Source organism: Gadus macrocephalus, chromosome 3, assembly GCF_031168955.1.
Source record: "Gadus macrocephalus chromosome 3, ASM3116895v1".
In the NCBI taxonomy this organism is placed as follows: domain Eukaryota; kingdom Metazoa; phylum Chordata; class Actinopteri; order Gadiformes; family Gadidae; genus Gadus; species Gadus macrocephalus.
Window position 1 is genome coordinate 12,454,853 of NC_082384.1, and position 12,772 is coordinate 12,467,624.

The 12,772-nt window shown below is 49.0% G+C and overlaps 1 protein-coding gene across 1 annotated transcript; it reads left to right on the forward strand.

Moving 5' to 3' along the window:
• Window positions 1–16: 16 nt before the first annotated feature.
• Window positions 17–5,643, forward strand: LOC132454134 (zona pellucida sperm-binding protein 4). The gene is made up of 7 exons (XM_060047330.1): window positions 17–145; window positions 392–564; window positions 1,143–1,240; window positions 1,472–1,602; window positions 1,996–2,176; window positions 2,522–2,651; window positions 3,349–5,643. Exons 1-7 carry the CDS (start codon window positions 139–141, stop codon window positions 3,421–3,423), a joined length of 795 nt encoding a protein of 264 aa, XP_059903313.1. The 5' UTR covers window positions 17–138; the 3' UTR covers window positions 3,424–5,643.
• Window positions 5,644–12,772: the final 7,129 nt, after the last annotated feature.

Genomic DNA, 12,772 nt, shown 5'->3' on the forward strand with positions numbered 1-12,772 from the left:
ATCCCTTAAACTGTCTCCGTAGGGTGCAACCTTCCTGAGGACCAGCGCCTCCCCTGTGGAACGAGTGCTCTGACCCAGCCGCAGTGCCTCTCCCTGGGCTGCTGTTTTAATACGCGCCCCCCTGCATGCCACTACCCCATGGATGGTGGGTCATACCACCCATACACCACGCACGCACACAAGGTGTGTGTGCGTGTGTGTGTGCGTGTGCGTGTGTGTGTGTTTTAACTTGCAGTGACATGCAATTTGAAAAGGTTATTCGACACCTTGGGTCTCATTATCAATTGCCTCCTGACATACCTCACCTTTTTATTTACATGACCTTTTGACAAGTGTGTGTGTGTGTGTGTGTGTGTGTGTGTGTGTGGCGGTCAATCCCCTTGTACCACAGAGTGCACCCTTGACCACCACTTTGTCTTCAGCGTGCCCGCCTCCCTCACCTACCCCCCTCTGTCCCCCGCCCTGCTGGCCGCCCCTGGACACCCGTCATGCACGCCTCAGAGGGTCACGGCCGACTACGCCTTGTTTCTGATCCCAATGGACAGCTGCGGGGCGCTCAGGATGGTGGGTTTGTAATGTGTCCATAGTCCTGTGTACATATTGTGAGGCAGTATTCCTTGTCTCTGTTGTGGTGCGAGTTAGGTCAGAGGTCAGGGCGGAAGGACCCTGAGCCGCCGGGGTCCCGGCCCGAGTGTGACTGTAGTAAATGGAATGTTGACGTAAAGTGACGATTGGCTGAATACACCACGGCGCCCTCTGTAGGATAGTACAATTCATTTGCTTCCGCTAAAGGTCAGATTTTGTTACAGTCAACACTTGGATCAGCAAAGACCATGTTGTGCATCTGAATCGTGACATGAGTCTTCACAAAAGTACTGTACACAGAACTCTGTATCAAAAGATCGACTTTCTGGCTTAAAAAAAAAGTCTACCTGACGATTAAGTATTGCGGAACCAATACTTATTACCTGATACTAAAGGAATATATAATAAAGGGATTTGGTGTAATATGGTCCTACTAAAATAAGTGACTATCTGTACTAGAATATCTGTGGTGTCTAGCCTTGTATCAGATCCAGGTCTTTATCTTGAGTAATGTATTGACTTGTTCCCAGTGAAGTGTGCCGCATCCCTCTTGACAGGTCATTGGCAAGACGGTGATCTACATTTTGGAGATCGTTAATAAAGTGGAGTCCATTACCCTCGACTATGGCACCATCACCAGAGACTCACCAGCCAGGTTCTGCAACTCAAACATCCACAAATGTTTCATTCCCGTTGGCAAATGCCTCACGGGATACACAGAATATTTTTGTATTGTATGACAAATATTGATTTTTATCAACCGTTTTCTTATTATTTATGTTAAGCTCTATATGAAGGGGGATAAAAAATGTCTGGCCCATCCATGTTTTCTTTCGTGTTTGAACCCTGTGTGACCGCCACAGCAACGATCCGTGTCGTCCCCCAGGATCCTGGTGGAGTGTCGCTACAAGCCCGGCCCCCCTTTGGTCACCGCCGGTTACATGACCAAGACTCCATCCCTGGGACCTGGACTTCAAGGTCAGGGAGTGTTCGGAGTTCAGCTTCGGATTGCGAAAGGTAGGCGGACTGGAGTGTGCGCCGCGGGGCTGCTTCTCTGTTCTCCCAAGACATAAATCGTGGTTCGGAGAGAGGACTCGTGCCAGCTCAGGCCCCTGGGGTTTCTGACCATTTTAGAAATTATATTTCCTTATCTCGCTGCGGGGCCTGAATTCAATGTATTGAGTGGGGCATAATTTTTAGGACAATTCTCATGTTTTTTTTTTTAATATTGCTGATTCAGACAAATAGAGTTTAAAGTACAGCCCAGCGAAAGGTCTTTGTCTAGGTACGTTTTGTCTAACTCTGTGGGAGTGTTTCTGATGGTGGTGTTCAGACACTGCTATTAAGAAGCCAGCCTCTCTGGTTCCAGCCGGTAATGGCATCCCTGGCCTCGTCCTCTTCCCCCTGCAGATGCTCACTACAGCAGCTTCCACGCCCAGTACCACGCGCCCCTGCGCACGCTGCTGAGGCAGCCCCTCTACCTGGAGGTCCGTCTGGTCAACCCTCCGGACCTCCAGGTGGTGCTGCTGGTGCATTACTGCGTGGCCTACCCCCGCTCGGGAGCCACCATGTGGGTCCTCCTCTACAAGGAGTGAGTATTTTCTGGTGTCCGTCGAGCCAGCGGGGAGGGAAGGAAAACACGGAGTTGGGGGGCAAGGGTGCCGACCGCACGGATTGGGATTCACTGTTTACATGGTGTGTTGCTGATTTTCTGGGTCCCGAAAGAATTGCAAAACTTGTTGTTTGTATTAAATGAGCATACAGGTAATGATGAGTACAACAACATTCTCCTAATGAAATCAACATGATGCATACTTTTTGGGGAGGTTTCTCCCTAATGATATCCCTTCAAATCCAGTCTGTACCATGGAGCCGGCTGAGCCCCCGTGGGTTCTTGACCCAGACTGACTGGCCTTGCGCTCCCTTCTCTCTGCAGGTGTCCTAACCCCTTGGATCCGGCACCACACAACGTTGTTCTTCCCTCCCCTGAGAGCCATACACGCAGGTTCACCATCACCACCTTCCAGTTCCTCCAGAAGGGGAAGACTTATGACCTGGACCAAGAGGTGTGTGGGTGTACTTTGATGATGTGTTTTAATTGTTGAATATAACATAATATAGGCATCTTAGAGTTTTCAATGTTACATTTCTAATGGATGCACCTAGGGATGTAAATGTCTACACCTTAGGCTATGTGTGTATACATATTTGGCAGGGTGCATTCTAAACAGCCAGAGGGATTTTACGGCTGGCTTCAACATGGCTTTGCTTTCATGTCGCTTCCTTATTTGGCTTGGCGTTTGTGAGGACGGAGCGTTGAACTGTCAAAACGAACACGCCACAAATGAATGTCATTAATATTCCTTGTGTTTTTTTTACATGATGAAGCTGAACTTTACTCTGTGAAACAGCATTTAGGAGCCGTCCAAAGAATCTGGAGCTAGTACACAATCTTCTGTTTGGCTTTTTGTAAAGAAGCCAAATTGCAGAAAGAGTTTTGACTCTGTCGACCATTACTCTACCGGCCAATATTGCTTTGTACACATCGCAGATTTGGAATATCAACCATTTTAACATTGCATGAACTGGATGTTGGAAAGTAAAACATCAAGTTGCTGCAATTCACAATTTTGCGACTACATGTGCACGCTGCAGCACGCTTGCAACCCTCTGAGGAAAAGGGTGTGCGTACTTGCTTGTAGGCGGGTGGGTGGCTGGGTCTGGCAGTCTCACACAACCAACGTCCTGTGGTCCCGCCCGCAGGTCTACTTCATGTGCTCCACGGAGGCCTGCGTGCCTCAGGACGGGCCCTGTTTGGAGGGCTGCCTGGGCCAGTGACGGACTACACGGGACACGGCGCCACTCGCTCACGGCTGGCAGGAGCTCAGAGTCACCGTGCCAACAGCGTGTCTGAGTGAGCCTCCAGAAGACCCACTCCCACTGGAAACTCAGGACGGAGTGGCAATGGTTCAATATGACAGCGGGACAATGAGTTAGTAATGAGGAGCGTTTTGAATAATTTAGCAGAACTCGCTGATCCATTTCCTGTTTTTTGTTTTTTTCCTTTTTTGTTTTATTTGAAATGGAAGCAGTGTGTGAGCAGTTCATGTCCTGAGAGTGCTGGTCTCTTTAGTTAAAGCAGCACAGTAGTGTGTGTGTGTACTGAAAGTACGTTCAACTAGAAGTACACTGTAACACTGCTTTTCCTGCTCCTTCAGGCCGGAGCCTGAAGGAGTCACGTTCTCTGCCAATAAAACTCAACAAAGTAAACTTAAAGGGGCTAATTAGTTGTATTTTTGTTATTTGCTTTTTGCTAGCGAGTTTAATAACAGGAGGGGGGCTCACTGTCAATAAATAGTTCATGTTGTGGACTAATTCTCTCACCGTTTGGCCTGTTGTGTGGTGCAAGATCGAATACAATTATTATAAAACATATTTTACAAAGAGTTTCACGAGGCAAATGTATCATCTCTGACGCCAACTGTTCAGTCTACACTCTGAACACACTAAAGGGCTGATCATGCGAGTTTTTTCATTGGATAATTTGTCCACTGGGTGTCATCAAAGCAATAAAAATGGCTTGAGGCACACACATTTCTTGTTCCATGATTCACGCAGCTGGTTCTAATAAACCTTTTGCGTGTATATTCCTAACTACGGAATACGATTTTGGCGTTCATTTAAAATTAAATCGTTTACTTTGGACTGCTTTGCAAATGTAACACCTTACACGTCTGAATTTGTACAATTGGTTATTATATCTTCCCTTTAAAATAAACATTCTGTGTATATCTTGGTGAAATGATGCACCAGTCGCGTGTATATAGAAAAAGCACTATCTCCAACGGTATTGTGGGAAGCCAGGCCCGGCGCCCTGTGAAATGTAAGCACTGCGGCATACTGCGTTTATTTGATGGCTGCCTGGCCCTGTGTTCAAAGGAAGAGCGGAAAAAGGGAGGAGGGCACACGACGGAGAGGAACGGGGAACGACTACACGAAGAAGAGGGGGGGAGGGAAGAACGATTCTCTTCTGTAAGCGCACACGCCACGAGACCATATACCGGGAATCGGGGAGAGGAAAAAACAGGCGAGAGGGACTAGAGAATACGACGGCTCCGTGCTCTTTTGTTTTGGAAATCATTTGACGCAGAGAATAAGGAATAACATGGCAGCAGAGAGCTCCTGACGAGGATTGACTTTCAGTAACCTCTTCTCTTGGCCAAAAAGTCTCGCAGAAACACAGGGAGGAAAAAGCGATCAGGGAAGACATGTTTAGGGATTTTCGTCTTGAGGTCGCGGTAGGATGTTATGCCGTTTAAGCGGCAATCTTGTGTTTAGGGTTAATAGCGGTCAATAGCTCACGACGACCCGTTTGTTTTTCTAATTGGTTTGTTATGATCTGAAAAACCCGAGGCCTTGGGAAGCCCGAAGTATATGCGTGTTCAGCAGCAAAACACTTGGCTGCATTATCACCAGGCATTACGTTGTTTCGGTGTAGTTTATGAGCAATTACAATTCGGACACAACCGTGCTGTTGCCAAATAGTTCCGTGTCGATCATCTCTGCGATCTCGATAACGTTGCATGATTTATTACCCCATTCATTTCGGATCTGTCAGTTCGCTCGGTTCGAGGCCGCGTTGAGAAACATTGGGCAAGCTATGAACTATAGGGTTTCTGCAGCAAAGGTAATATAATAACTTGAGTCTTTGGGCTGCTCAGAGAAAGGCTTCTTCGCTGGCTAACGTACATTAGGTGGCAGGGAATACCTGACAATATTTTCCAATTTAGACTTAAGACAGGTGACCTAAGAATATTTTAAATGTTAATGTCGACCGACGTAGCATCCATCATGCTGCCTGTGTCCCGGGGTCTAATGGACCGGGAGCTGGAAACAATGACTGGAGTGCACCCCAACTCGAGTGGTGCTGCAGGAGCCGTCCGAGGGATGAAACGAGGGGACCCCGAGCCCGATGCGCAGACAGCGGCCGCTCTAGTCGACTCGACCGGAGCAGAGTGCAAGCGTCCCCGTATTGACGGAATCGCGGAGGTTGGTCAGGTGAGGAAAACTACACCCACAACAAACGTTCAGCTTGCCACTTTGATCTATTGGTATGGGAAGAACATCATGCAGAATCTGGCTTTGAATGCGTTGAGTCTAAAAGATAATACTCCAATCGGTTATTAGAATCAACGCCTGGTTCAATCAGGAGATCCCCTTTTTGTATTTGTTAATTGCTCTACTTAATTCGCCCGATGGGGAGACCGCGAGAGACAATAATGCGGGTTGACTCGTGATAGCCTCGGCTCAGGGCTCGCGATGGCTCGTCGTCTTTTCTGCCAATGCGATAGAAAACATTGCAGTACGCACGCTGATGATTAGTGTAGCCTACAGCTCCAAAATGCAAGCTTTTTTGGTATGAAATGTGCTCTTAAATATGTAGTGTGACAGTCATTAGAAGGCGAAGTCACCTAGGTGAACGCGCCCCGCGTCTCTGCAGATAAATACTTTTCTAGAATCAGAGATATCCCATTCTGGATTTTTTTTTGCAGCCTAGCTTTTACTGGCCAATCAACAGCCGGTTGCCATCCACGATATTATCACATTAATAAACGGGACTTTCAACATAGGAGCTCATTAAAACATGCTTGGACGGGCTTAAGAGGGAGGAGCAGAGCTGTTTATTTCCAAAGTTTAGACTAGGCCAGCTTGAAATAACAAAACTTGCACATGAAAAAGCAATGGAGGTCTTCTATTAAGTTTAAACTGTCTGAAGTTGAATGGTGCAGATTCACTCTGGTCACTTTGTGTTGCCTACCCAACGTTTTATCTTTGGGTAATCGTTTAGGGATTTGCTTCTTAATTGGTAACACACGTTGTCGTTATTATGCTTATTATGCTTTGAGAAAATAAAAGGCTATGAACCTATTACAAAACAACTTGTACACTGTAAACATTGAAGCCGTATCAGTTGACCCTTCTTTTCCCCTTTTGTTAGAAGCGTTTGAATGCCATTTGTCGTCAAATGGAAATTGCTTTAGGTCTTTGGCTCTATGTGACCTTCGAGAGGGGTGTGTACTGTGTATGTGTGTGTCTGTGGGGGGGGTCAATGTAAACACAACCCCTTCCATCTACAATGTGCTACCTTATATAGTATTCATCTTTATTGTAAGCCCCTAAATGCTGCTCTCGTTTACATTGCTTGATATACATTCCGGAAATGCCTTTACCTATTTTCACATTTCTGTCAAGAAGAATCGATTCCCCCCTTTAGTGATCATCAAATGGTTCCATTATTTCGTAAATGCTGTGGGCAGGGCATTGAAATGCACTAGACATTGCTGCAGGTTTGAGAGTGCCATGGGAAGAGAGACACATCATAAGCAGAGGTAATGGCGATGGAGCGGTGTATTTGCTGCTCTCCTGTACGGGCCAAACTAATGGCCTGCTGTACTCTGAATGTGCTGCCGTAAGGGGGTGGCTAAGAGACAGAGAGAGAGATGGACAGGCTTCGGAGTGTGATGCACATGGTCACAGGAAGGTCTGCTTGTGTGTGTGAGAGAGACCGAAAGGGGAGAGTGATGCACAGATCAATAGCATCAGCAGCAGCCTAAAATGTATTGACCATCAGATGGATGAAACGGCCGGAAATGAGCAGGGGGTGTGGGAGGGAGGGTGTGGGAGGGAGGGTGTGTGATGTGCTGCCCCCCCCCCCCCCCCCCAGTCAGGAACAGATTTGCCATATCAATGGCCGTAAAGAGGCTTTGTTTGGGACTAAAAGGATCACAGCTCGTACGGGTTGGGAGGGGGGCATTAGAACTACCCTGATCCCCCAGATCCTTATCTAAGGGAGAGGATTAACACACACACACACACACACACACACACACACACACACACGCGCGCGCACTTCCCTCTCGATGGCATAATGCAGACTGCACCACAATATGGTTCAGCGATATTTATCTTTGTGTCGACCATATGCAGGGTACATGTTGGATCACCGAGGCTAAAGCTGAACATTCAGAAATTCTGCCCTCTGCCTCGCTACTCTGTACTCACACACAGCAGAGAGGATGATGAAGCCCCCATGCAAGTGGTGTATATAAATGTAGTGACACATTTATCACCCCCTCTCACCCAGTGACCCCATTAATAATCCTGCAGTAAATTAGGTTGAGTGACACAAACCTTAATAAATGCACCCGGCTCGGTTGGGCTGGTTTCCTAGAGAGCTGAACCATGGAATGGCGACGTTGAACCGAACACCATATGTATATTTATTTTGACCCTCTCTTCAACCCTCCTTTCTGCTGACCGTTGCAGGTAACCTGTGAACTGTGCCTGGGGACAGTGCGTCGCGGCGAGGCGCTATTAATTAGCAATCATAAACCCCACGACGCAGCCAATAATGTTGGGTCTCTTGGGGTCCCGTGACCAGGGTCACCGGAGACCCTCCTCCCAGCCCTTGAGGTTACGACCCAGTAAATCACAGGGGGGGGGGGATTTCTGTATCTGAATGAAATGCCTTTTTTTTTTCATTTATTTGATGAATGCTTTCAGCAGATGAGGAATACGTTAAGCCACGTTCCGGTACGGTCCACCTATTGCCTGAAAGCCACACAGAAATAAAGCAATAAAGCCAAGCCAACTATAGAGTTTATGGCTGCTTAAAGGATTTGACCACACAGAGACACCCATGAAAATATTTTCTGTCTCTCTCTAAGCCATCCAATAATACAAAATCCACACGAGAATCAAGGGGACTATTTCCTCCACTGACGAGTCCACCACTTGGAGCAACACGAGAGGGGGGGGAAAGAAAGGTGTTTTGTCAGTGTAGTTTAAATTCCTGCACTCCACTCTGAAAGCTAAGTGGAGGTATTTTCTCTCGCTCTCTTGGAAGGGGAATTCATAGCAATGCACGCACACTCGAGGGCTGAGTGTCCCGCTCGTTGCCGAGAGTCCTATGCGGAGAGGCAGCTTTCAGCTCTGATTTCTGAGCCGCGCGCTCAGCCGAGCCGTAGCCCTGCTGCGGTTCCCCGCTGCGCAGCCCCGGCGCCACACTGCGGGCTGGAGGAAGCCAGGGCCCCCTCACCTAATACGATCCTGCCTGCGGCGACGGCAGCGGCCAGAACAAATGACTCATCCTGGACGTTTATGTAGATGGGAACCCCCCCCCCCCCCCCCCCCCCCACACACACCCACCCACCCACCCCATCCCCTCCCCGCTACACCGCAACCCCCACCTCTCACTCTCCCTCACTCTCTCTCTCACTCACCCCCACCACATCACTCCCATCTCTAGCTCAGCGATGACACAAAATTGGTAAGTCAGCAGGAAGAAGAAACAAAATGGCATTGCTCCCTGGCTGGCTGGAGCGTGGGGTCGATTCTGTGCAGTCCTTTCTCCGTTTATCTCAATGCAGCTTTCTGCTGCCCTTTGAAGGACGGACTGTTGACTAAATGCTGGGGGAGACTCGGGAGGGCGAAGGGAGGCTGCGTTAAAGTATGTCAGACTGTCTTGAGGGCGGTGAGGTCATTGTGCTTTCCTCACGTCTACCAGGACAACCCTCCCTCACCCCCCCCCCCCCTCCCCTCCCCCATTGCCTGCAGCTACTGCCGAATTGCATTCTGCTGTGCTGTCCACAAGAAATGTCGGGGACATAAAAAGCGATTTCGGACGAGCGTCCGATAAGGTTTATCTTTCGGAGCGGTCGTAGGAGTGTGTCGTGTCCCCCCCCCCCCCCCCCCCTTCCCTCTCCACCGGCGGCCCTCCAGAGATGAAGGGTGGCCGGGCTTAGCGTGGAGCGTCGGGGGGGGGGGGATGTGAAGTGTATGGAGAGTAAATACACTTGAGCCTCCCTGACTGACGGGGTCGTGGTTTAGCACTCAAGTGCTCGTCGGACGGATTGGATTCACATCCTCTGTGCTGGCCGGCGGCCGCGGCCCGTCCAGCGGCCGCGGTCTCACCGGAAGGGGGGGGGGGGCTTTCATTCCGGGGGATGTGTTTATCTGGGTTTGTCACCGTTGAGCTCGACTCATGCGGCCCAGCGTGTCGGCGAGCGAGGCTCCGCTTCGGTTCTCGTGACGTAACCGGCCTCCCCGAATATGGAGGTCTGCGCAAATCCCCCCGAACTGGGTGACCGTGCAGACTCTGTGCACGGAGCACGTAGAGCACAGCCTGCTCCCGCTAAGAAAATGGACCCACCTTAAAGAGACGTTGTGCGATGGGGTCTGTTGTTACAATGATCTTTCTTTAAAAAGATATATATAATGTTTCCAACGAAAGAATATAAAAACGACAGAATATTCACCATTTTGTTTCCTAATACACATTCAGACCCCCGATTGTAGCATGAAAAGAACTGCGTGCGTGTGACCGGCACGGGGTCCCAGGCGGCCCCGAAACTTGAAAAGTGTGTCCGAGCCTTTATAGGGTCATAGGGCGTTACAAGGCCCCCCACATTGGACGAGAAGCCTACCGCCTCTACCCCTTGACCCCCCCGACCTCCTAGCCCTCCAAAAGGCACGGAACCCCCTGAGTAGGGCCGCCCTCTTGAGGACCCCAAGGAATTGCAATGTCAATACAAAGAAGAGGGCCGAATATAACTGTCTTGTGGAGAAATGAGATGATTCCTCCTTTTTTAAATTTAGATTTCCCAAGCTAAAACACCCACACTAGTTTTGTGTGTGTGTGTGTGTGTGTGTGTGTGTGTGTGTGTGTGTGTGTGTGTGTGTGTGTGTGTGTGTGTGTGTGTGTGTGTGTGTGTGTGTGTGTGTGTGTGTGTGTGTGTGTGTTCGTGCAAACTTATGCACTCACTCAGGTACGCCCACACACTCAATGACACACGCATGCGTGGATGTGCTCGCACTGAAACAGCTGATAGAGTCCTTTTTTTGTGTGGGGGTGTGTGTTCATCGTCCATCGAGCCCTATCCCGTTTGTCTCCCCCTGGTGCACTCCCCCCTCCCCCTGGTACCACCATCTGCTGACTTCAAGTCATCTTGTTACTTTCTCTTGATTGCTTCCTCTGTCTTCCCCCCCTGCAGTTAATGCTGTCCGCGTTTCCCCCTCCCCTCTGCAGCCAATAATAGATTATACCTGATTCATCCCCACTGGAAGAAATAAAAGAACAGAACCCGGATTGATTATCGTTGGAGAACTGTCATTTGGTTTTTCAACCAATCACAGAAGTGCATTATTTGTCCGCCCATCTCGGACAAGCCAATCAGCTGAAACCACCTTTGAACAGACAATGTGGTTGGAAGGGCCATTCCCATGCATCCACAGAGAGGCCCCTCCCTCCTAAGCATTATGTCTATAGTGGATATGTGTTGCGTGAGCATAACTCCCCCCCCGTCCCCCCCCCCGTCTCTGTCTCTGTCTCCATGCCCCTCTGCCTCTCTCTCCCTGCTCCTTAAGCAAGCGGGGCGCATGACTCCGCTCATGTATGAGTCATTGTCTCCACCGCTTTACTTATTTTTTACCCTTTTTTTTCCCTTCCACTTCCAGGACTTCTGTTAGTCCAGGCCATAGTTTCATTCCCGGCGGGCTCCAGAAGGCCTTTTTTATTTTCGTTATTTTGTGATTCTTCTTTATCCGATTTTTTTTATTTTTTACACCGCCTCTGAACCTTTTGCTACTTCAGCATTTTTGTCAAATTGAATTATATTTTTGCTTGGGAACCATCATTTGGGACACAATGTACCATCAGCCGCAGTGCACTCAGGAGTTGGCCTTTGCAGTAAAATAGGAGCGATACTTAATTCATGTTAGCCTAACCTCTAAAAGGGGGGATTAATATTTTATTGCTTCCACATCCTAAAAGCTGCTTGTAGAAGGTTTTATTTATTCATTTGAATCTTACGTAAAGTCTCCTTTCTTTTAGATCACACTAAAACTTCGTCTTTCTTCATAGCACTTGTGTATCAAGGAGGGTGGCCTGTGGGGGGGAGGTATATGGCTACAATGGCTATCAGGAGTATTCAAGCTGGGATGCGCGCAGAGCTAAGTGTTCCCCCCGGGGACACGGCAGTCCAGGGACATTGGTTCCATATGAAAAGCGGATAAGACTGGCTGGGACGGGGGATAGGGGGTGGGGGGGGGGGGGGGTGATGCTGTTACTCAGAGAGATACGAAGCCAGAGACGAGCCAATATGTTTTCCCCACCGTCATTGCAAATGCTAATAGGGGGTTTTAATGGACCACATTAGCATTAATGCCGGGACAAAATGTTATGAATCTTGAGTACTACGCAGCGATTAAAAACTCAGCAGATTTTCAGAAGTTGTGAAATTAATTTCAGAGGGAGAGGCAACACACACACACACACACACACACACACACACACACACACACACACACAGGCAGACACACTATACATAATATTCCTTGTAACAACTACACCGGCACACATCATAGTTGATCTCTGTGGAACCACAGATTTTGCGTGGCGGGCCCCTGTTCTCCACACACCGCCGTGGCGGGCCCCTGTTCTCCACACACCGCCGCCGCCGGGGAGTCGTCCTCCCGCGCGGGCCCGGTCGCGGCCAGCCCGGTCCGTCTGCCGCCACGGTGACAGCAAACAGGCAGACGATTGGACATCGCTGACTGGAAGGCGATCAGAAGCCGGCTGAATTAATTAGATTAGGAGGCAGTTTATAGCGCAACGCTTGACAAGAACAGCTAGGCGCTACAGCAGGCACGAGCGGCACGATGGAAGTGAGATGGAGAGGGAGGGAGGGGGGAGGGAGGGAGGGAGGGGGAGAGAGGGGGAGAGAGCGAGAGAGAGAGAGTGGCTGTCCCTGTAGCGCCTGGATCTTGAGATGGATTTGGTTTGAGCGAAAAATGTATGTGTTTTACATTTGTAGGAAAGCGCCTGTGCTAATCTTTGCATAACAAATGAAATGCATTGTTTCTAATAACATCTGCGCTCCTCTTTTACAGAACAATGAACCCTTGACTCTCGGTTACCATGGATACCCAACTCACAGTCAGGTAAGGCTACAGTTGCGCACACACACACACACACACACACACACACACACACACACACACACACACACACACACACACACACACACCTACTCATCGGCAGTGGATTGTCATCATAAATCAATGTATTACTATTTTGTAACCAGTAATATTCACCATGTGTTCGTGTTTTAACGCCTAGGCCAACTAA